Source organism: Convolutriloba macropyga, chromosome 14 (genome assembly GCF_964194025.1).
Source record: "Convolutriloba macropyga chromosome 14, txConMacr16.3, whole genome shotgun sequence".
In the NCBI taxonomy this organism is placed as follows: domain Eukaryota; kingdom Metazoa; phylum Xenacoelomorpha; order Acoela; family Convolutidae; genus Convolutriloba; species Convolutriloba macropyga.
The window spans coordinates 1,329,087-1,354,760 of NC_134481.1; the positions used below are offsets into that span (position 1 = coordinate 1,329,087).

The 25,674-nt window shown below is 33.6% G+C and overlaps 1 protein-coding gene across 2 annotated transcripts in view; it reads left to right on the plus strand.

The window, feature by feature from the left end:
- The first annotated feature begins 328 nt into the window (after positions 1-328).
- LOC142353569 (acid phosphatase type 7-like) overlaps positions 329-25,674 on the plus strand; it is a 34,095-nt gene continuing 8,749 nt past the window's right edge. For both annotated transcript variants that reach the window (XM_075405847.1, XM_075405846.1), the window contains exons 1-5: positions 329-531; positions 8,381-8,596; positions 10,732-10,901; positions 11,685-11,963; positions 13,345-13,641. In XM_075405847.1, the coding sequence (XP_075261962.1) occupies positions 411-531; positions 8,381-8,596; positions 10,732-10,901; positions 11,685-11,963; positions 13,345-13,641 (1,083 nt within the window). In that variant the 5' untranslated portion in view covers positions 329-410. The remainder of the gene's footprint in view (positions 532-8,380; positions 8,597-10,731; positions 10,902-11,684; positions 11,964-13,344; positions 13,642-25,674) is intronic.

A 25,674-nucleotide genomic window follows, 5' to 3' on the forward strand; every position in this document is an offset into this window, starting at 1 on the left:
GCAACTTGAATTTTAGTTTGACTATTTTTCTAACATGAAAAAATGCTGTTCCGCAAAAAACCATACCTTCATTTTTGAAATTACAAACTTAGCACGATAATCATTTGCTTTCCGAAATAAGGTCCTGTATCAAATTTTTGTGTCATACATATTGGCATGTCAAAACTATACTTAAGTTGTAGTTCCAGATCGAAATGTTAAGAATGTTCCAATTTTGCCAGATGAGAGAACTTGTTGTTTATGGCATCTTCTGTGTCTGGTTTGATAATTAAGATAGGTCAAAGTATTATTTGCTGATGTTGTTTATTATTTTTGCTAGCTGCCAGGATTTTGCACGTTGACTAGATGATGGAAGCACTCTATAGTTTTAAGCAGTGAACCAATTTAATCTTTACAAAACAATTAGATAAATGGCGATTGAAAATTATATCGTTTGCTTCTCTATATTATGTGTTCTTATACCCAGAACCCAAGGGGTTGAATATGTTACTCCCGACTACAGTCCTCAACAAATTCATTTGTCCTATACAGGTAACACTAATCTGATTTTAGGCCGTAAAAATAAACAGTCAGGCAGCCCCAATTGATTTAACGGCAAGTTTTTCGCAGTAAGAATTATTAACTAAATATTTGGATTGAGGTCAGGGTTAAATTTAGCTTAAATTTTGTAATTTATGGTAAAATTGTCACTTTCTATAAAATTGTGCCACATTCTCTTCTTTTCGACAAATTCTTCAGAAGTTTTCGTTGCTGGCTGCCATTTGGTTGGACAACACCCAATTGCTTTATGAATTCTCATCTCTTATTAGATGAAAATAGGGCTTCCTTCTAGTTGGTATATAACATTTTTTCAAATCAACGCCGATTGAATGCATCAAGTAATAAATAAAGAGGTCGGGCCTCGCTGTAAATTTTGCGTACCAGATCATTACACTCGGGCATTCTTCGGCCAATCTCTACAAAATCAAAGCCAATTTTAGTTATCTTCTCTGACAATTGGGAAACGAAAGAGTTTGATAATATCAATTGACTTACACGCCAAGCAGCTAATGATGTAGAAAGAGAGAAACGTTTTTTGTTTACAATTTAACTGCAAACACCAAGGCACGTTGGTTTCTTTTTTATGGCAAACAGGGAGACACCAACCAGAGAAGACAGGAAAATGTTGAACCAGATTATCTGAATATTGCAAATCAGAAGCTGTTTCTAGTACCGTTTTACTAGGAAGGCATAGACCAGATACGTTCCGTAGGCATGCCCAATCAAAATTAGCAACAAAATTACAGAAGAGGACGACTTAGAGAGTTTAGAGACGTTCAACGACAACAAGTGGGGACAGACACAATAAATTCAGGATGAAAACGACACACATCATAGTGCACCTTTTAGACTAGCTCCTCACAGACTTGAGTCTGGGAACATAACATTAGTTTTAAATTATGAAGCAATTCTAACACGGAACATAGTTGCATTAAACCGCAAGTCCAGTGCACCCGTCACCGTCATCACCAAGAAGCTTGGGAGGAAAAGAAAGTGCCCTGATTTTAGAAGCGATGTAACCAAGAAAAACGCTTTTCCACTTAAAAAAATGAGCAGATTTTAGATCATTTGCTTTGAGGTACTCTTTTTTTCAGCTTGGACTAAGCTTCTGAATCCGGGCGGGTTCCAATGGTTGAAAGTGCAAAACCCAAAACAGCCTTCGAAACACTGGATGATGAAATTACCAGTATCTCAGACTTCCAATTGGAATTTTCAAAGAACTAGGAATATTTCAGTGATTGTTTTCCACTGTTTGATATTCATGGACGACGTTCTAGACGACGTTCTAGTCTTTGGAAAAAACACGAGTTTTTTTCGAGGATTCCATGACCTAATAGGATGCAAAATGTTCCCAGGGCAAAGCCTGCAAACTGCAGTACGTGAGCGGAAAAGCCCTTATCTTTTCCGATTCAGACCAGATATTTATCACGTGAGGTCCCTGTTAAGGTTTTGCGGCTAGTACAGACGTTTCATCAAAGACATTAATGGAAATTTAAAACGTTTTCATCAGATTACGAGAAAAATGAGCCGAATCGGTTGGAGCCAAATGTTACAATGCGTTTGAAGAATGCAAAGCAACAGTGCCTGATAGCTTAGTTCTGAAGCTTCCCGGTTATAACTCACCTTTCATTGTAGACACGAATGGAATCGATAACGTTCCGCAGCAGTGCTTCCAAACATCGTTAACGGAATTGAATATCCAGTAGCATTTACATGCGGATATTGACTTCCTCAGAATCTGTTACATAACCACGTAAACAGAAGCATTGTCAGAAATTCAGACCAGAAAACGGTTCTAGCCTTCTTTTAGGTGAAATAAAATTGTGATTGGTTCAGATTATGTGACCCTACAGTGCTATTCAGTCAGAACAAGGACAAGAAGATTATCAGATTTCACCATAGACCGCAATTTTTTAAAAAAGTTATCTATGAAATCCAACTGAGGGATTTCCAAAGTCGACAAAACTAAAGTAAATATATAATGCAGACTGTGAGTTCAGTTGTAACTTGCTTGTGGAGTACTTTACAGAAAAACGCACTTCGTGGAACGCAACAGAACCTTGAGTTACCTTGTAAAAGAAGATCAAATTCGAGAGATGGTTTCGGCACTACAACATGACTCAATACTCAATCGAGGACATTTCGTTTTTCAAAAAAATTTGTATTTGCTGCAATATAGATTGTGACGGCCAAATTTGTAGCAAAGATATTGAAAGAGGCAGTGATATTAGCACCCAGCTCAATTATGTAGCACAGAAAGACAGAAAAGCTCCTCTGGAGACAATCTCTGTTGGAACACGTTTCAGCAAGGACTCTTTCACGCAGTACGCGATTTTCAAGCCCACAGAATAACTACTGATGAAGCTTTTGGAGTGCGACTTTACAAAAGTATATGGTGACCGTTAGAGGGCTGGAATGTCTTCATACTCGTCAGGGATTACATTTTTGCAGTTAACTATTGCAGGAAGTCTGTAAGTTTTACAAAGTTGTCACCAGACCACCCATCCGCAAGGCAACGGCAGGTTGGGACGTGACAACCGGGTAATCGCAGATGTAATATTCACGTATTGTGCCAATCTTTTGAATAGCTGGACGAAATGACTCTCTACTTGAAATTGGTGAACCACACACTAGTTTACGAAACCGTGAGATAGACCACCTTTGCTCTGGTGTTTTTGCGACAGTGCAAATATCTGATCCGCTTTTTTTTACGAAAAACAACGGATCATAAGAATACATAGTATGAAATTGGGAAATAGCTCATTGAGCACTTGGCTCAATAAGGGCAATTGAATTGCTGAGAGACGCTTGACTAAAGACATGAGAGACAAATGATGCGTACCAGAAGAATTTTCCGGAAAAGGAATAAAACGAGTAGAGAATGTTCAGCCATATGTGCTGCTCAAAAATCAAATTGTATAAACTTTTTTTCTTGGGATCAACTTCTAGACATCATAGAGGAAACATCAACTGTTAATAACAAAATGTGGCATTGTGAAAAGCTACGAAACGTCGCGGTGTTTTTTTACAATAGATTGAAGCCAGACGAAGGCCTTGAAGCGCAAAGTCGAGAAATCAATTTTTTTTACGCCAGCTCTGCCAGACTACAAGAGAGATTACTGCTACCAACCACTAGTCAGACATAAAATCTTTCAGGCCAAACGTGCATTTGTGAAGCCATACCAAACAGTGTTGCCCGTACGAATGGATCAAAACAAACAATTTTTTCTTTTTTGCAGAAAAACTCATAATAAAGAATTCCTTCATCGAGAACAAGGAATCCAGGGTATCAATCACGAGAACAAGGAATCCAGGGTATCTCAATGACAGGAGCTGACTGAACCAACCTAATACTCACCCGATGGAGAGCAGACACCATTTGCGACCCCAACAGAAAAACTGACGTTTTCTTCAATTCCTCGAAGACTGCGGTAGCCAAAAATGGCCTCAGTGATGGAAAGTCAACACATGGGCAAATGCAAGTGCAACGGGAGAAAACGAGAGACAAACACAAATCCTTCACAGACTTACTGGGAAACAAGTAATTCCGAACAATTGATAGCAGAAAACTGAGGGAAACGTGGCGTCAAATATCCGACTTTTCGGACTTGACAATGAACAAACGATTTTTTTATCATAAACTTTTTTAAAACAACCTAAACAAAAACTCTAGAAATTTATTGAGTATTGATTAATTTTCCCGTTTTCTAATTAATTCAATCCTTTATTTTGAAAAAAGTTTCTGATGGTGCAAATAGAGAATAGAAAGTTTCTGATGGTGCAAATAAATATTAGAAGGCTTTTAGTGAACAATTAATTTTAAAAGGCTGAATATTTTACATGCAATTTTCCTAGAAAATAAAAAACTGTTGTTCTAAGTCTGTAGTTTGGGGAATAACCCTTCCTCCAGAAATAGAGCAGGCACCAAACAATTTTATTCAGATTTTCACAAATTTGATCGTTTCATACACATTTCTGATCTCTTGGAAGGTAGACTGCACAATATAGGCTGAAGATTGGTTTAAAAAAGAGGCAATTCAAGTTATGGCTTTCAGCAGCAAAAAAACTCAAGGTTTACGTAGATTGCTAAACAACTCAGAGTAAAATTTCAGCAGACTTCAAAAAAACCTCGAAGATTCCCAACAGTTCAGGGCTCGGAAGAAATACAGAAAACCCAAGCATGTGGTCACCGAAGAAAGGATTTTTTAATACGATTTCTGCGCTCAAAGTGCAAGCAATGACATAACTTGGTCATTGAAAGTCGTGTAAACTGAAATAATAGTTCAAACCCTGTATATGACAGAAGAAAGGACACCATTGGCCGCAAACAGGAGTGTGGCTATCTCAAAATTGCCTACAGAACTGGTACTTTTGTTTAAACTACATTAAATTTTATCAAGACTGAACCTTAAAGGAAAACATTTCTTCTTCCCCTAATTTTTCCCGACATCTCGAGCCTAAGTTTCAGTTTACTCTTAGTCATTAATTTTTTTTGCTCACCACGATGCAGTTTTGATGTCCATGCCAATTCCTGTGTAACGTGGAGATCCCATTGACAACGTTTACAGAGCGATCCCACAGCCACAACTCATCACAGGAGTGGCAATAATGCATATAGAAGGGAACTGTTTGATCGTGTCCAGACAAATAGATTGTTACAAATTTGCTCAAAGTGAGGAGTATTTATCATGTCTGGGGATATGACAAAAGGGACTCTGAAGAAAAAGCGTGATGTTGAAGAGTGCAAAAGACCAGTTATGTTAAACTGTTTTATTATACAATCTTGAGGTTGCTCTACAATATAGCATAACCAGAAGAAAAAACTTTTGAATCAATATTGTAAAAGTTGGTTAGCTTACCCTCCGTGCAACGGAAAACTACTCTACCCAACTAATGGACTGTGGATCTTGCATGATTGTGATTATTGCAAAAATTATTGCGGAGCGATAATTGAAATCAATACACCAAAAGTCTTCACGCGTTTTTTGCTGTCTTAATTATGCTGGAAAAGATGCCGAATCTGGTAGAAAACTTTTTTTACAGTGCGAAAAGAATATAACACTATGTAGAAATCAAAAAGAACTAAAAATTGTCTACAGATTTGGAGGTGACGTCAGATTTCATAAGCAAAATTCTTTTTAAATTGATCCACAGAACAGAACCGACAGCAACTTCAAAGATCTTAATCAGTCATCGCTGGTAAGAATACTGAAGGGACAGCTTGAAGTATTTATGATAGCATAAAATACAGAAGAATAGTTTCGTCAGAGTTGTTGAGTTGTAGGAACGGAATATTTCATTAGAAAGTTTTTTTTTGCTGATGAACAACATCGACAGAGAGGCGATAACGGTGACGACCAGGAAACATGCCAAACGGACGGATTCGTTAGAGTATTAATCGACGGAGCTCCTTCAAGGAAATGAATAATGAAGTCTCTCTGGGGGTAGGATTGCCCATTCCTGCATGAATTTCCGAGCTATGTTAACCAATGTGGTATCGACGAGTGAACGAAGTAGCTAGATTTTCACAAGGTTTGAAATAAACCCAGGTACCTAACGGGCAATATCTTGGCGTTGTTTTAATTTTTGACTAATACTCGTCCCGTTGGGCTGTGGAGTAAACATTGACGAGCCCTTCGCGTCATCTGTGTTCATGGGTTGAACAGTATAGCTCCTGTTATAGCCAGCATTACTATCAATTGGTAACGACTTTCTTTATTTCTACAAATTATCTCTTAAAGTGGAGGGATGTTAAAAATATTTTTCATTTTGAACGTTTGCCATTTTGAATAAAGTGCCATAAGGCCTCGTCAAACAACCTCATTCAGAGATTGAAAGTAGGGCTTAGTATAATCCTTTATTCTGAAGAAGGGCATTGGACTTCTGAAGTTGCTAGTTTTCCAGTAGTTATTTCTTGCTACTTAAGTAGGCTTGTGTATTTGCGAATAAAAACCTCCATTCTAAATATTCGAATTATGTAAGTACTTGATTGAATGCAAAGACGTAACTCGTCATTTTTAATCACTGAGCTGTTTGCTTGCTACATAATGACTATGACATAAAGATCCTGATCTATTCTTTTAGAAAGTAAAAGCACTGAAAAATTTCAAGCGCAGGAACATTTTCTGATTGTCTAATTCCAGTTTTTTCAAATGCAACAGTCAATTTTAACCGATAAAGTTTTGCTTTCAAAGGAAACACTATCTCAATAATGCTGACTTTGCGGAGTGCTTTTAAATGCCCAGTTGATAATTCTTGTCTGGGACTGATTGGGTTTGTATCAAAAGAGAGATCTCTGTGAGCCTATTGTTTATTTTTCCTAATTATTTGCAAAATGGCAAACAAAAAAATGGCTCGTTTTCAAAAATGCACGCTGGTATAATAACTAGTTAAGTTGCTAGATTTTTTCGTGAATTAACTCGAAAGTTTTGAAATAAACCGTTGTCACTATGAACTGCTGTCAATTATGAATTAGGAAAATATAATCACTCTTCCGGTCTTTTTCCTTTTTAAATAGAAAAATCTTATTAAAGCATCAGAGCTTTTCAATTGTAGTTGTCTGCCTTTTGCCTCTTGGATTTTTGATTTAAATCATTGTCCGTTGTTAAATGGTTTTTGTTCTCTGTGATTGGCGATATCGCTGAATCAAATGGGGTTAAAATGCGAACTTTTATTACATATTTCAAAACTTTCTGACAGACTGGTTTGTCAATCCGTTTATTATGGTTCCGTTCGTTACCTAATGCGGAGCAATTGCCCTATGAGTGAAAGTTTCTAAGTAGTGTTAGGGGGGTCTAGGCAGGCGCAAATACCGATAAAATGGACCAGTACTGAATTTTCTTACCTACAAGCCTATTGTGCTAACCATTACATTAAATAGTTTTAAGCTCCCGAATTTGTGCTCCTGATCTTCGTTTTGAGATGAGTTCTTTTTTTGTCAATGGCAATCTGACTGTACGTATCTTAACAACTCTTTAGGCACTAAAACAGCAAAGAAGTTTAATATCTTTTCTGTTTAATCAAATAGACAGATTGAAATCAGACTAAAAAGTTTGAAGTTTCACGCGTTTTTACGCCTCAGGGCAAATCCTGATTAGAGCACAAATTATGCAATTCGTTAAATTTTTGTTTTAAATTGCTCTCACCTGCTAAGCCTGGAGCCTGTGGGGGTTGGGGGGAGGGGTTGTGGTTGAGGTTGGAAACGATCAAATTATTCGCTTCTAGGACTGACCAATAAAACGGGCATTAAAGTGTGTTACATGCGTCGTAAACTGGTCGTTGTTGTGATCTCCTGCTCAAATCACATGTACTACCAGCTGATTTAATTATATTCGAGTTCAGTCTGTTGAAACTCACACAGACTTAAACCAGAGGATAACATCAAAAAAATTGAGAAAATGCGCCAACTGACTGAGGTTAAAACAGAACAAATGGACAAAATAGCTGATAATAAGAACGCAAAAGTATACTAAGCAGAGTCAAAGATCATTGATTTTGAAGAGCGTGCAAAAGTTGAAAAACTTACCTTTTAATGTAGGAGCGACGGGGAAAAATTCTGTTAAAAAAAACAGAGTTCTTGCAATCTCAGCATGAAATTATACCAATAGACAGACATTTAGGATCATTCGGGTCATAATTTTGTATATAGAGGAACGAACTGCTTAATGGGCGACATTAATCAATAACCAGAAGATTTGCATAATTTTGATTATTTTAACATGTATAGTCTTTCGGTTATACTAATAGTTGGAAAAAATCTATATGGAAAAAATATATGGAAAAAATCACCATCTGCAATTATTGGTTTCAGCATGAGTTGAGCTCTGGTTGCGATGTTTAGGTCAACCAGAATCCATGTTTGTCACCTTTACCACGCTTGAGGACACCATCGGCCAGGGTTTGGCTACATTCTGGCAATCTTCAGGAGACAAGAACACAACCTCTATCAGTGTCAATGCCACCAAGACTCAATTTGCCCATGAGTTGAATGGAATCACCAGATACACTTACACTTACAGAGCTACAATGAAACCTCTGTCTCCAAACACACTCTATGGTAAATTTAGAAATATTCACGTGTAAAAACAGTCTACGGCACGTTAAAACACTCACGTGCACATTTTAAAATGCTGAAAGTCTACAGTGCCAGAAGTCAAAATGCCAGAAGTTGCTACTTAGCCAGAAGTTGAATTTCGTTGACTTTCGTCATTTTAAAACGTGCGCCTTTCGTGTTTTAAGAATAGTTAAGGGACTCTGCAGAAGTCACTTCGCAATTCTGACTTAATATCTCAAATCACTTCGCGGTTCTCGATGAACGCCAGAAGTTCTCAGTGACTTCAAGCAGAGTCATTACTTAAACCATGATCATGGGTTTTTTTTGGCCTGTATGGGTCTCATGATAGGTATTTTTAAACGAGGACCACTACTTGTGTTGTGTTCAATTTCCTTGTTGAGGTGCCAGACGGAAGTTATCTGATCAGACCATCCAAGACCGAAGTAACCTCTGATCAGACTGATGTGCACTCAAAAACCTCGTGTGCGCTGGAACTGCGCTCGAAGCTCTCTGATCAGACCTTTCCAGACGGAAGTGACCCCTGATCAGCCCGAGATCATACCATTCTCCAGAATTTTGTGCAACCCCGACCCAAAACAAATACAGACCATTGTTCAGACCTTTGTGTTTTCAAAATTACCACTTTTCAGGCTATTTTGAGCTCAAAATCTCTGATCAGACTAATGTTCGCTTGAATCCACACCTGATCAGACGAACCCAGATGGAAGTGACTTCTGATCAGACCAAAATCAGACTATTGTTGAGACTTTTGTTTGCTCGAGCCAATTCCCAGATCCTTTAATTTTGGTCTGGAAACACACTGTGCGTTCGACTTGAGTCTGATCAGAGGTCATTTCCGTCTGGTACCTCGACTTGTGTCTTCCTCCGTCTCATCAAAGTCTACGACCAGTTGGAACAAGAGTCTCATGACCAGACGTCACCCGGGTTGAAGTTTCTTTGATTTCATACAAGGATCATATATGATTTCATACTGTCCGTACTTGATTTCTTAGTACGATCCTTGTATGAAACCAAAGAAATCATATATGATCCTTGTATGATTACCAAGAAATCATATATGATCCTAGTACGAATACCAAGAATCATACATCTATTTTTTGAAAATCTTTACCCATTTATGTTTTTTTTGTTTTTATTCGGTAGGGCATCACATTTATGATACCCTGGCATCACATTGTGATCCGCCAAAAGACCCTAACGTACAATATAAATTGCAAGTTGGGCACAACATAATTCACAAAGGAAATTCATGTACAACCATCAACAATCAAGTTTATTACAGCAGCAGCTTGAAGAGTTTTTGAGTTTGAGTTTGAATTTGGGACATGGATCTAAACTGTACACTGTTTATGGGGTACGAAGCCATTATAAACACCGTGGAGGGTTTTTACTGGCTTTTCCTGATTGCGATTACTTGTCGTTGATTAAAAGTTGGGCACAAAATAAAAGAGTAAGTCCAAACAAATAACACAATTTTTGACATACTCTGAAGCCAGTTTATACTTATAAATGCTCATTTATAAAAAAATTGATCAAGAAAATAATTCATATCATGTCAAATTCGTTTTCTGAATACGTTTAAACCACAAAGTTATTCTTTTAGCGCACACAAAGAATCAAATGTGGATTGCAAATGCGATATAATAATTTAATAAGTCCTCTGACTACATTATACGAAAATTTGTGGCACCAGTCAATGTATTATGTGTCATATATGACCTTGTATGAAATCCAAGAAATTTTTTCAACTTCAATGGAAAATCAAAATTATACAGTTTTTAGTCTTTGAACTTTTTTGTATGATCCTTGTATGATATCTAGGAAATCATATATGGTCCTTGTATGACTACCAAGAATTCATACAAATCATATATGACCTAGAATGATTACTAAGAATCATATATGACCTAGTACGAAATCAAAGAAAGTTGCATGATCGTTGACCCGGGCACGTCTTTATGATCCGAGACATCCCATGATACTCAATGTGTGATAATTGTTCAAAAATTCCTTCTCGACTTCAAATATATCTTCTGGGCTGTGATATAAACTTCTATCAGTGTTAAATGAATGAATAAAAAGACTGTTATTATGAACATCAATTGTGTTTTTTCTAGAATACTTTGTGACTGCCGGAGATAGACAGAGCCAGACATTCACCTTCAAAACATTCCCAGATACTTCGGACTTCAAGCCCACCTTTTCCATCTATGGCGACCTGGGAGTGATGAATCATGTGTCCGTGCCCAAACTCATACAGGATGTGGAAACTGGGGTGTATGATATGGTAGGAGTGTTGTTTGGATTCTCATTCTCTATTTTTGCCCGATTTTTAGTTCTCAGATATTACTGGATTTTTACATATGTCAATCAGGACTGGGTTGAGGTTCCGGGCCAAGGCGACCTCTGATTGGAGCATAAGACAGACAAGATTGTAGTAGAGAGTCAATTCGGTTGAGCGGATCGGTGTGCGAGGTAAAGATTGACAAAGATCGTCATCTTTGCTGTGATTGAGTTGAATTAGACTTGCGATGAAAGCAGTAAAAAATCAGATTTTTTAAACCAAAGTTCATAGCTAAATTCAACGCTTTTGCCGCAAAAAAAACGTAAAAAATAAAAAAAAATTGAAATGAAATTATATTTCCTCAGCAGAACCTGCTCGGCTAAGGCTCGGATATAAAGCATTTAAATTGCAGTTCATACAATTTTGTTTGTGTTAGGGGGTCTATTCAGGTGCAACTACTGTGAAAATGGACCAGTACTGGATTCGAACCAGCATCTCTTACTTGCAAGCCTAGTGTGCTACCCAATTACACCAACTGGTCTTAAGCTCTCGAACTTGGGCATCTCTTATAACCCGTTCTTACGTTCTTTCTTGTTCCTCAAGGCTTCATTTCTCTAGCCAAGTATACGTTGAACAAGTAGAGCTTCTTGTCAAGCTATGTCAAGCTTTTCCTATGCACAATTTACATTAGGTTGTTCTCTTTCAACCTTCTAACAGTTTGCTTTGAAGTCAAAAACTAACCCCCCTCCCTCCACCCCCATCCCCGGATAGAAGCAATCTTTTCAGGTGCTTCATATCGGCGACCTTGCCTACGACATGTATGAACGAAATGGAATCCAGGGTGACTTATTCATGAATCTAGTCCAGCCTATCGCTACCAAAGTGCCCTACAACGTCGCAGTTGGTAACCACGAAGAGTATGACAACTTCACAGAGTACGTGAACAGATTCACCTCCCCTCCCCCGAGTGTATTCTATCACAGCTTTGATGTGGGCCCGATTCATTTTGTCATGTTCAGTTCAGAGTTCTATTTCTACGACAACTACGGCATCGGACAGCTACAGGTAAATTGGTTCTCTATTCAGACGACGAATAATTTCTTGGAGGAAACTTCCTTTGAGGTTTGAGGGGCCACCCATATCACCCAGTTCGAGGAGCTAACATAATGCAACAAGAGCAGGCATAGTTGTAAGAGGTGTAGTTAATTGCGCAAATTCCACATGATGCAAGGGAGAGAACAAAATTTGCAGCCTTCATCTGTTTTAGTTTGCTTATGAGCATTTTTCGCTCGTTAATCAAGTTTTTCAAAACGTGGTTGAGCATTTTGGAATTGGAACTTTTTACACAGAATTTTGCGGTAGTCGAATGAATAATCTCAACATTTTAAGCCTCGATTTATGCTGGTTGCTCGTTTAGTTTATCCAGTCGCTGACTTTATGTGAATAGACATGAGTTTGATTACGTGTATGAAAGATTTCAGCCAATAACGAAAAAACAACTCCGGAATTTCCAGCCCGGAAACCAATTAGAAAGAAACCATACCAAAAATTACAATAAAACTTAAGAAAACGGTAGCCAGAATGCCAATCAGAAATAAAAACTCATTTTTGGAATGGCAAAAACCGTTATTTCAATGGTTTTTTCGTCAGTTGAAAATTAGCAGCGATATAAATACAACAAAAAATTACCCACTTCTCAAAGTAGAAGGCCACTCAAAGGCCACTGATTTCAAAAATTAAGGTCTAGCCAGATGACTACAGAAAGGACCGACAGTTATAATGAATGAAAAACGAGGCCTCAGCATTACACTCAACCACAAAATTGAACAAGCGCGATGATTTTTTTGGTGATGAATTAAGCGCATCACATATCTAGACAACTCAAACACCGAAAATCAGAAATCTTTTTCCGAGGTAATTTCCGAGCCCCAAAAAGCACTGGAAAGTTTGTTACCCATTCAATACAGCGATTAACAACTTTTTTCGAAAAAATTAATTGAAACAATTATTTTCTTTATAAAATTTCAAAAATAGCAATTTAACCTCAAAAACAGTGATAACGAATAGTTGAACAGTGAACTAAACAATACAAAAACCCCAACAAGTATATAGACAATTTAATGAAATGCTTATTTCGTTAGTGAAAAGAATTAAAAATTTCTCGTCTGATTTTCGCGCCTCAAAGAATTATCAACACAAAAATGTATTGCATGATTACACACTTCAATTTGATAAATGATTTAAAAAGTAAGTTTTTGGAGAAAGAAAAAGCTATCTTTGATGCCCAAGCAGGATGATTCAAAGGTGTCAAATTTGATTGATTAAGTTAGTTTCACCTGTTGAAAAAAATTCCCCCTATTTTTGCTCACGAATTTAAAATGAAAGTTCCTCAAATTTTGTATTAAATACAGCAATCAAATTTTTAAAATTGTTGTTATCGCGATAGGCCCAGTACAACTGGCTGGTGGAGGACTTGGCCAAAGCGAACACCCCCGAAGCCAGAAGTGCCAGACCCTGGATCGTAGCAATGGCCCATCGACCCATGTATTGTAGCAAACTGTACATCTTAGCTGAAGATTCGGACGATTGCTCGAAACAGGACAGTGTAATGCGAACGGGGTACAAACATTCACTTTATAAATTTGAAGACCTGTTTTACAAAAATGGAGTTGACTTGCAGTTCTACGCACACGAACATAACTACCAACGATTGTATCCTATATACAACTACACGTTTGAAAAAGTGAGTACCGCTGCATTACAATTTCTTTCCCCACTATAGCCCCCTCCACCAACGAAAATATAGTCTCCTATTATGGTATAACTACCATGATTGGGGGCTATACGGTGTATGACAACTAAGCGGGGGAGGGGGGGGGGGTAATGGGAGAGACCCCAAATATCCATGTCAGAAAAAAAAGAAAATAAAGTTAAAATTTGTCATAGCAAAAAAAGATTTATCATGCTCTGTCTTTATTTATAATCTTTCAATGTGTAACTCCAACCAAGTTGATAGTTTATTCGGGGTTCTTATTTGACGTCCTATCCCAACATTTTGAGGAAATGCAGGAATGGATATTGCAGGCTGCCTTTTTTCTGCATCCAAAATTTAAACTGATTTTTTTTACCAGATAAGAATTGTATCATTTTAAAATCCATGAAGTGTAATCGGTTTCGAAATGTAGACTAAGTCAGATCAAAAACTGATTGACTAGAGCTGATTGACCTCATCTTGGTTTTTTTTGAAACCCGGAGAAATTGAACTCTATTGGTGCTTTATCGTTTTCTTATGAGATGCGTTTGCAAACATAATTCCGAGAATTAAAAACGAGCTAAACAGGTAAAACTGAACGGCACTATTTTGCATTTCATTTCGTGGGCCATTTTAAAAGTATTGATTGAACACGAAGTTCTGAGTTCTTTTACATTTTATCCTGTAAGAGTTATGCTTTGAGGTTTTTGACAGTTATCTTTTACGTTACTTCGTTTTTAATGCTAACTTCTTCACTGACAAGTACAACAAACGTTTTATTTTTTTTCTATTTTTCTGATTTTTTAAAACCCATTTTGGTTAGATTTGATCAAATAACAATTTTGTCAGCTTGTAAACATGCAACTGATAAGATTTATTTCAGTAATATTTGTTTTGAAGTCATGAACACTTAATTTTTTTGAAACCATTCCCTGAGACATTTTTATAGTAAACTGAATACGAGACGATGTCTGTTTGTGAACAAATTTTTGAACTTGACGAGGACTGGTTTTTATTCGTGAATTTTTGCATGAATAGGTGCCAGGAAATGTCGCAGACTAAATGCTGCTAAAAAGATTTGTTAAGCCGTGAAAATGATTGCTGCTGCAAACAAGACAAAACGAAATATTTTGGACGATGCTCGTAAAATAGACCAACAATGGGGCTTAAATCAAAACTTATTGATTTCACTGGTCTTCAAGTACCCCTCAGCAAACTCGGGGTATTTTTTCTGCGCTAACTTAAACTTATTGTAATTAAATGCAATATTTTGACTATTTTTCAAGGGCTCATTTTTCATCGATAAGAAGAAAATAAGGTTTTATATATTTTGAATGTTTTTAACGAAACGAACGAATTTCAATGACATGCAAGATATTTTTTCGTTTAGATCAAAGAATTTATTAAAAACCTTGTTGCGAGAAAGAGTTATTGTAAATGACTGAATAGAAACTCCTGCTGCAATTTTTTATGAAGTTTTCATGAAAAACAGTAGCTCAAAAATTGTGTTTTCAAACGACAGTTGATCGAAAAATGTCAGTTAATTACGGGAAAATGTTCTACATTACGGTAGAAGAATGAAAGCAACTTATTGAAAGATGAGAAAGTGAAGCTCAAGTCTGCGTTACAAACAGCGCAAGAAGTATATGGTTTTGAACATCAACAGTTTTTTCAGGTTTTCATATTTTAATTTTTTTTTACAAGTGACGCTTTACTGCTATTTTTCTTAATTTTTCAAATTCAGCAGGTCAATTAGAGTCTGAAAATGATTTTTTTTAAATTGCAATTTTGCAATTTGCCTGTCGTGAATGCACATTTTTAACAAATTTTTTTCTCAAACTTTTTTATGATCTGAGTGGTAACTTTGTGCTTCGCACCAAATTGCACGGGTTTGTATGGTTTTCTTGAAGGATTAATTTTTCTTTCATCAGTTGTCAAGAACTCAATCCATTCAGTTTGGTTCAGAATTTAATGTAATTTCCAAGCAATCGGTCAAGAACTTTAATTGGGTTCCGAAAATGCTGATTTTTTACAATTGTGGAAACAGTGGTTAAAGTTTTAAAAAATGTTTACTCTAACTATCAAGGGATAGAAAATGAGGAATACAATCTAAAAACATTTTTTGCTCTGCCGTGGGTCAGAATATAATTTATCACCTTCATTTCCTAGTTGAAGTGTAAAGTTCCCTGCCTTTCCTTTTTGTCCTCTCTTCCTTTGCAGTTTTCATGCCGAAGGGGCCCAAAAGCTAATGAATCTCAAAGATAGGCCTAATAAAATAGATCGAATTTACCAAAATATTTTGAAGGGATCATAAAATTTATCAAGCATGATATTTAGGTTAAATACCTTTGAGCGCACCAAAAATAAATGGTCAACCATCAGAACTGAATAATTTATTATCAACAAATGATCAGGAGATGATGTTTGCATATAATTTAATTGCTCTAATTGAAAACTCGTTTTAAATTTTTTTAAAACCAAATATTCTCTAACCAGATGGGATGACTTATTTCTTTTTTTAAACTCCTGATTTTTTCAACAATTGTCCCCCCCTTTGATACCTAGTAGAGAATCGCCACCTCTTTTGTGCTATACTTTACCACAATATTAGTTGGCCTACAGTTTAGATAGCCGAATGTCAGTTTAAGCGAAATTGCGGACCGCTGTTCACGGCCCTGCCTCTCACGCGCTGTGAGATGTAATCCGGAAATCGCGGGTCGGTTATCGCTGCGAAGCGCTCCCACCGACCCGCCAGTCGGAAGTTCTTTTCACTTTGTATTCCAGTTCGGCTAATTGCCCTAGCATGACGCATTTTATTCTGTCCAGTTTAACACAGTATGAGCATACACGGAAAATTTAGTCGTCTCTGATTGGTTAATAAATCGCTCGCTTAAATTCTATTCAAGAATAGGCCCCCCTTTTGCAAAAGGGGGGCAATTATTGAAAAGATCCTAAACTCCATTTCGTTTTTTTTGCCTTTAAATACGAGCTATTTTTTCATTCGGTTATGATCTACATTTAGCAGAACACTTGATGTTTTTGGATGTTCCGCAAGACCGTATAATTACTTGATGTATAGTTGTGCTAATTTTTGAAGCAAGCAGATTAAGTGGGGGATGCGATTTGTCAGGAAAGAGTGCAACAGCTATCAAACTTGAGTCGCAAAAAGAACTCTTTCCCAGTTAATTTAACTTTAAAGATTTATGCGCTATATGTTTCCAGCAATTAAAGCATGAAAACATGCAAGAATTTTCCTCCTAATTAGAGACGTGAAGGCACTATAGGTTGAAAACGACCATTGTGACTAAGTAGTTATATCGGAGCAAGAGTGGGGGGGTAAAAGGATGTACCTATGTATTAACATTAGGTATAGCCTATTTTCGTCCAATTTCCGAAGATGTACCTAAAAAGAGAGTGACAACAAGAGACCTGTCATCTTATCGTAATTACCCAGGGGTAATTATCTTAATTACCCCAGGGAAATGCATCCGCTCTAATGCACTTCAGCTAATCTTATCTACTAAATAAAATATATCTGCAGAACTTTCACTTTCAAAATTTTCATTTACGCATAGCTTTTTTCAAATATTCAATATTTTAAAATTTTTGATTATTAATGAAGTTTTGTTTCGAAAAACTTCAAATTATCGGAAGTTTTCCACAAAAAAACTTGGTGAAAAAATTTTTTTGATAAACCCGAAACCGTAAGCCAATTTTTCAAATAAAATTGTTCTAAGAAATGATAAAATTTTTCTTAACGCTGATTTCAATGAAAAATACTAAAGCACTGAAAACCGTCAATGAAAATTTTTTGTTTTTTCTTAGTTTCAGATTCTAAAACCTGAAACTATTTTTTTTGTTTGAAAATATACGTTGCAGTACAACTTTGTTGGGTATTTTTCGAAATGGAATTCAATGGTGGTAATTTCACGGTCAATTATAGATTATAGGTTTGAGTTTTTTGTAGTTTTAGTTTCTCAAACCTCAAACTACAAAACAATATGGTGTTTTCAATATGGTGTTTTTAAACAAAGCATTTGATGGTGATTTTTTAACCCTAAGAAGTTACACTTTTTGGTTTTTCCGAAGTTTTAGATTCTGAAACCTGAAACCTCAATTTTTTTTGGAATTTTGTGTTACAGTACATCTTTATAGCGTAATTTTTAATGCAGAATGCAATGGGCATAATTTATAAGTCATGAAGAGAGGACAAGTTTGTATTTTTTGAAGTTTTAGATTTTGAAACTTGAAACCAATATAAAAATTTGTCAAAAAAATACCCAATTCTTGAAAAAAGTACCCATTTTTGCCACAAAATAACTAGTTATTGGCAAAAACTACCCAATTCATGCCAAAATTACCCCATTCTCGTTAAAAAATAGCCAATTATTGACAAAAATTACCCAATTATTGTCAAAAAGTTCCGAATTCTTGGCAAAAAAAACTCAACTCTTGTCAAAAATTAACAAATTCTTTCCAAAAAATGCACAAATCTTGGCAGAAATTAGCCACTTCTTGGCAAAAACACCCAATTTTTGTCCAAAAATACCCAATCGTTGTCAAAAAATACCCAATTGTCAAAAATTACCCAATTATTGCCGAAAAATTACCCAATTCTTGGCAAAAAAATTCCAAATTCTTGAAAAACAAACACTCCATTATTGTGAAAAATGCCCAACTGTTGCCAACAGAGCCCAATTCTTGACTCAAAACATCCAATTATTGTCACAAACACCCAAATGTTACCAAAAAATATCAAACTGTTGCCAGAAAAAATAAATTCTAGAACAAAAATATCTGTGTCTAGTCAAGAATTAAACAATTCATAGCAAAAAATACCCAATTATTACCAAAGTCTACTACATTTTGCCAAAAATTCCTAATTCCTGTCATAAAGAACCCAGTTCTAGCAAAAAAACACAATACTTGCCACACAAAGAGACACAAATCTCGCCAAAATAACCATTTTTATCGCAAAGTAGCGAAATCTTGTCAAAAAATACCCAAATTCTATGCAAAATAAAAAATTGTATCAAATATTTATCTAAAATATATCAAAAATTAGACAATCTTGCCATCATCTGTATTTCTCTAAGTTCCTACTAACAATCCATTTATTTAAAAACATCCTTAAAAACATCAACTTTTGAGGTCATCTTTTGTAAAGACGAATCTTCTCAGGTGATCGATATAAGTTTTATGAGCACAAATTTATCACTAATTATTTGCTATTGTACAGAATTAATCGTTAAATGTTTGAGTTCAATCATAGTAATTTAACAATTACGTCCTACTCTCTTCTCAATAACGAACAATTAGGTGATGTCATCATTGTAGGAGGGCGACTGAACTCTTTGGAACAAAATTTGCACCAGCTACGTCATATGATAGCTACAATTACGGATACGTAGGTATTGTATGGGGTCACTCAACGCATGTGAACAAAAATAAACCATTCTAATTACGATATGATTGTTCTTATTTTATCAGAGCATCCAGAGCTCACGTGCTTGAAGTCTTACTCATAATAATGTAATAATTACCTCACTATTGCTTCATAATGATGTCATTTTTTATTGTAGTGTGCAAACAAAAATTCAACTCATTGTGCTTATTTTCCTTCTCGTCAACAACTCAGCTATAGTTTGACTTTTTCATTTTTTTCCAGAGACAATTTCAATCTCCTTTTCCTACAAACCTAAGTTATCAGTTAAAAACCTTTCAGTCGAGATTCTTCATCTCTAGGACATCTTCCTATTTCCCATTCCTGGTAAGTCACCTCTTTTATAAAGTATGAAAACAGACCAGAAAAAACGATTAAAGGGCTATTATAATCATCGTACTCATTCGCAAATAGCATTTTAAGTCTTCAGAGAGAATGATATTGGAATATCTGTAAATTAAGTTCGTTTAGGAGTTCAACCGGCTTCACCCAAAAAGGCTGGAATAATGAATATCAAATCTGTGAAATTGAACAAAAATCTTAAGGCCCACTTCTTCTTCCCCGATTTCAATGATGATGTAGCAATTATAAAGGAGAAGAAGACGTGCTTTGGCGGGGTAGCTGAACCTCCATTCTCAATTCCGAGGCAACTTCTGGTCTTCATTATTGCAATCGAGAATTTGCCTGAAGTCTCTGTTCCATACAAACAGACAACTGTAGACTTCTACGAGAACCACTTCGAAAACACAACTTTACAAGTCTCAGACAACATGGAACTGGGCAGATCAGTCCGTGCACAATTCTGTGATTATGAGTTGTCCTATAGACCAATGTATGAAAATCAATTGGGATTTTTTGAGGAGGAGAGGGAACTTAAATTTCTCTAGTGTGTGTCTGACCAGTATGACAAATTGCAGGAGCAGAAACTTGATCAGGATATTGACGAGTGGGAAAATGGGTCATTGACAGAGAGTATTATCGCAAGTATAGAAGAAAAGAACGCACTCGACCCCAGGTTAGACAACAAAAAATCTGACAAGGCAGTCCCTTTTTCGTGTTTTTCTACAGACACCGGACAAGATACAATGAAAGAAGTACAAGGAGCATCGATTGTTGAAAATACTTCAATCAAGTCTGCCGTAACCATCCTTAGTACTGTACTCAATGATTATACAGATTACCAAGATCATATTTTATCTAATGAAGCAAGTGAAAAAATATCTGAAAAACCTTCCCTCAAATCTGAGCAACCAGCGTCTTGTACAAAGACTATCAAGAGAAGGGCTCCTGCTGTCAATAACCCTGAAAGAATGGGAAGTAAAAATCCAGATGGTGATGAAAACGAAGACAACATGTGTCCTCCATCGCGCAAATTGAGACGAGCTGCTGAGTTGTATAGTAACCAAACTAACATGCTGAGAAGTTATTTCTTTGACTGATTATTTGTTTATTTCTTCGGTATAATTTCAGATCCAAAACTATTATGTCCTGAGATGACTAATTGACTGGTTAATTTGCAATATTCTGTCTTTACACTCAGAAAAAGGTTATTTTCATGTATGCTTTTGAATTGATACTTTGATACTATAATTTATTTGAGTTTTAAAAATGCATTTTCGAAATTATTTTTTATTTAAGTTCATTTTTGAATTAAAATTTATGTCAAAAAATGCTTGTTTTTGTAATATCTGTTTTTTTCTCAAAAATGGCGGTTAACGACGAAAAAGTCTTGTTTTTGTAATATCTGTTTTTTCCAAGACGCGGGCTTCTGCAATCCACTCCCGGAAGCTGATACTGGATGAAGCGAGGCGATTACAGTGATAATTTCAAAGCAAACTTCAGCAGCAAATTTTCCCATCAGAATGCTGCAATAAGCGTGCCGCCTTTGATAATAGATTACCTGGTCATTTTAAAGAAGAATTTTTGGCAGGAATATTTAGATATAGAAACTCATTCAAATCGTTAAGTATAGTATTTACAATTTTTTTTAAAAAAAGTTGAAAACCTTTGCATAATTTTTCACTGTTTTGAAAAAAATATTCTTTTACTATCCCATTTTGTTTCAAAAAAGTCGTTTTTTTTACAAAAGGCTTCTATTTTTCATTTTTCCATTTGTCAGTTTTTGAAGGTTTTTTAATTTGAAGTTTTGAATTGAATCATTTTTCTAAATGAAAATCTTTTTTAATAAAATAATTTTTTTTTAATATTGTCGTTTTTTACATAATGTTTTTTACAAAAATGTAAATCTTTTTCATGTAAATCATCTAAAGCTTTTTTCATGTAAATTAAGCTTTTTTCATTTCAATTTAATTATTTTTTTAATCAAGAAAAAGTTCTACTAGAATAGTTTTTCTTTCAAAAATGCCGTTTTTTACATAAGGTTTTTAACAAAAAATGCAACTTGTGTTTTTTTTATTTTTGCTTTTTTTCTGTTTGTGAATTTTTTTATGTAAAAGTTTAAATTTAATTAATTTTTTTTGGAAAAAAAAATTACTAGAACAATTTTATTTTCGAAAATGCCGTTTACTACATAAGGTTTTAAACAAAAAATGCAACTTGTGTTTTTTTTTACTTTTTCTATTTTTCCTTTTTTTCTGTTTTTGAATTTTTTCTATGTAAGTTTTTAAAATTAATTAATTTTTTTTTGAAAAAACAAGTTTTACTAGAATAATTTTTCTTTCAAAAATGCCGTTTTTTACATAAGGTTTTTAACAAAAAATGCAACTTGTGTTGTTTTTTATTTTTTCTATTTTCCTTTTTTTCTGTTTTTGAATTTTTTTATGTAAATTTTTAAAATTAATTAATTTTTTTTGAAAAAACAAGTTTTAGTAGAACAATTTTTCTTTCAAAAATGCCGCTTTTACATAAGGTTTTTAACAAAAAATGCAACTTGTGTTGTTTTTTATTTTTCTATTTTCCTTTTTTTCTGTTTTTGAAGTTTTTTTTGTAAAATTTTAACTTTAATGAAATTTTTTTGCAAAAACAATTTTTACTAGAATACTTTTTCTTTAAAAAATGGTTTGTAACAAATAAAGTTTTAACAAATAAATAAAATAAGCTTTGTAACAAAAAATGCAAATTGCGTTGTTTTTTATTTTTCTATTTTTCCTTTTTCTGTTTTTGAAGTCTTTTATGTAAAATTTTTAACTAAAATAATTTTTTTAAAAAAATATGTTTTACTAAAATAATTTATCTTTCAAAAATGTCGTTTTTTACATAAAGTTTTTACCAAAAAATGCAATTTTTGTTTTCTATTATTTTTTGCTTCGGTTGTTGAAGTTTTTTAATGTAAAATGTTAAATTTAATAATTTTCTTTGAAAAAACAAGTTTTATTGGAATAATTTTTCTTTCAAAGATGTCGTTTTTTAGATAAGGTTTTTAACAAAAAATGTTTTTTTTGTTGTTTTTTATTTTTCTGATTTGCAGTTTTTAAATTTTTTTATGTAAAACATTTTTTTTCAAAAATGCCGTTTTTTACATTATGTATTCAACAAAAAATGAGAATTTTGTTGTATTTTGTTTTTCCGCTTTTCCTTTTTTCAGTTTTTGAACTTTTTTGGTAAAATTTTTAATTGAATTATTTTTTTGGAAAAATATTGTTTAAGTAAAACAATTTTTTTCCAAATGTCGTTTTTTGCATAATATATTCAACAAAAAAAATGTAAGTTTTGATGTTTTTTCTTATTCTATTTTTCAATGTTTCAGCTCTTGAAGTTTTTTGCAATTTCTTTAGCAAAGCCGAAAATTGTAAAAATCAATATATTACAATTATTACGAAAATCAATTATTTATTACCATTGTTTATTACAAATTAATACAATTAATGATAAAATTTAAGGAAATCTATATCAAATCAAGCTTTTGATGACAAACTTATTTCTTTTAATTTTTCATTTTAAACAATTACATTTTCATTAATATCATATTCTTCTTAAGAAGCTGCGATTTATTCATTGTCTCACGATAAACATACTTCAGAGTAAACCCCGGTGTAACGGTGTCGCGCGGTGACAAGTACTGGCTTCAAGCATCCCTAGCGTGCATCTTTGGATGTTGTTCGGAAATAAAAGATCGTTGATCTCAGCTCTGCCGCGAGGCGCGCTCTGCGCGCCCAACGATCTTTCATTTCCGAACGACATCCAAAGATGCACGCTAGAGATGCTTGAAGCCAGTACTTGTCACCGCACGACACCGTTACCCCGGGGTTTACTCTGAAGTATGTTTATCATGAGACAATGAATAAATCGGAGATTCTTAAGAAGAATATAATATTAATAAAAATGTAATTGTTTATAATGAAAAATTAAAAGAAATAAGTTTGTCATCAAAAGCTTGAATTGATATAGATTTCCTTGAATTTTGTCAATAAGTGTATTAATTTGTAATAAACAATGGTAATAAAAATTGATTTTCGTAATAATTGTAATATTTTGATTTTTACAATTTTCGGCTTTGCTAATTAAATTGCAAAAAACTGCAAGAGCTGAAACATTGAAATATAGAATGAGAAAAAACATCAAAACTTACATTTTTTTTGTTGAAAATATTATGCAAAAAACGACATTTGGAAAAAAATTGTTTTACTTAAACAATATTTTTCCAAAAAAATAACATCAAAACTTACATTTTTTTTGTTGAAAATATTATGCAAAAAACGACATTTGGAAAGAAATTGTTTTACTTAAACAATATTTTTCCAAAAAAATAATTCAATTAAAAATTTTACAAAAAAATTCAAAAACTGAAAAAAGGAAAAGCAGGAAAACAAAAAAAAACAACAAAGTTCACATTTTTTGTTGAATACATAATGTAAAAAACGGCATTTTTGAAAAAAAAATGTTTTACATAAAAAAATTTAAAAACTGCAAAATAGAAAAATAAAAAACAAAAAAATAACATTTTTTGTTAAAAACCTTATCTAAACAACGACATTTTTGAAAGAAAAATTATTCCAGTAAAACTTGTTTTTTCAAAAAAAATTATTAAATTTAAAATTTTACATTAAAAAACTTCAAAACCGAAGCAAAAAATAATAGAAAACAAAAATTGCATTTTTTGGTAAAAATTTTATGTAAAAAACGACATTTTTGAAAGACAAATTATTTTAGTAAAACATATTTTTTTTAAAAATTATTTTAGTTAAAAATTTTACATAAAAGACTTCAAAAACAGAAAAAAGGAAGAATAGAAAAATAAAAAACAACGCAAGTTGTATTTTTTGTTACAACCCTTATGTAAAAAACGGCATTTTTTAAAGCAAAACTATTCTAGTAAAAATTGTTTTTGCAAAAAAATTTAATTAAATTTAAAATTTTACATAAAAAACTTCAAAGACAGAAAAAAAGGAAAATAGAAAAATAAAAAACAACACAAGTTGCTTTTTTGTTAAAAACCTTATGTAAAAAACGGCATTTTTGAAAGAAAAATTGTTCTACTAAAACTTGTTTTTTCAAAAAAAATTAATTAATTTGAAAAATTTACATAAAAAAATTCAAAAACAGAAAAAAAGGAAAAATAGAAAAAGTAAAAAACAACACAAGTTGCATTTTTTGTTTAAAACCTTATGTAAAAAACAACGTAAGTTGCATTTTTTGTTAAAAACCTTATGTAAAAAACGGCATTTTTGAAAGAAAAATTATTCTAGTAAAACTTGTTTTTTCAAAAAAAAAATTGATTAATTTTAAAAACTTACAAAAAAAATTCAAAAACAGAAAAAAAGGAAAAATGGAAAAAGTAAAAAACAACACAAGTTGCATTTTTTGTTTAAAACCTTATGTAAAAAACGGCATTTTTGAAAGAAAAATTATTCTAGTAAATTTTTTTTTTCAAAAAAAATTAATTAAATTTAAACTTTTACATAAAAAAAATCAAAAACAGAAAAAAAAGCAAAAATAAAAAAAACACAAGTTGCATTTTTGGTTAAAAACCTTATGTAAAAAGCGGCATTTTTGAACGAAAAACTATTCTAGTAAAACTTTTTCTTGATTAAAAAAAAATTAAAATGAAAATTTTACATGAAAACAGCTTTAAATGATTTACATGAAAAAAGATTTACATTTTTGTTAAAAACATTATGTAAAAAACGACAATTTTCAAAAAAAAAATTATTTTATTAAAAAAGATTTTCATTTAAAAAAATGATTCAATTCAAAACTTCAAATTAAAAAAACTTCGAAAACTGACAAATGGAAAAATGAAAAGTAGAAACCTTTTGTAAAAGAAACGACTTTTTTGAAACAAAATGGGATAGTAAAGGAATATTTTTTTTCAAAACAGTAAAAAATTATGCAAAGGTTTTCAACTTTTTAAAAGAAATTGTAAATTCTATAATTAACGATTTGAATGAGTTTCTATATCTAAAAATTCCTGGCAAAAATTCTTCTTTAAAATGACCAGGTAATCTATTATCAAAGGCGGCACGCTTATTGCACCATTCTGATGGGAAAAATTGCTGCTGGAGTTTGCTTCGAAATTATCACTTTAATCGCCTCGCTTCATCCAGTATCAGCTGCCGGGAGTGTATTGCAGAAGCCCGCGTCGTGGAAAAAACAGATATTACAAAAACAAGCCTTTTTCGTCG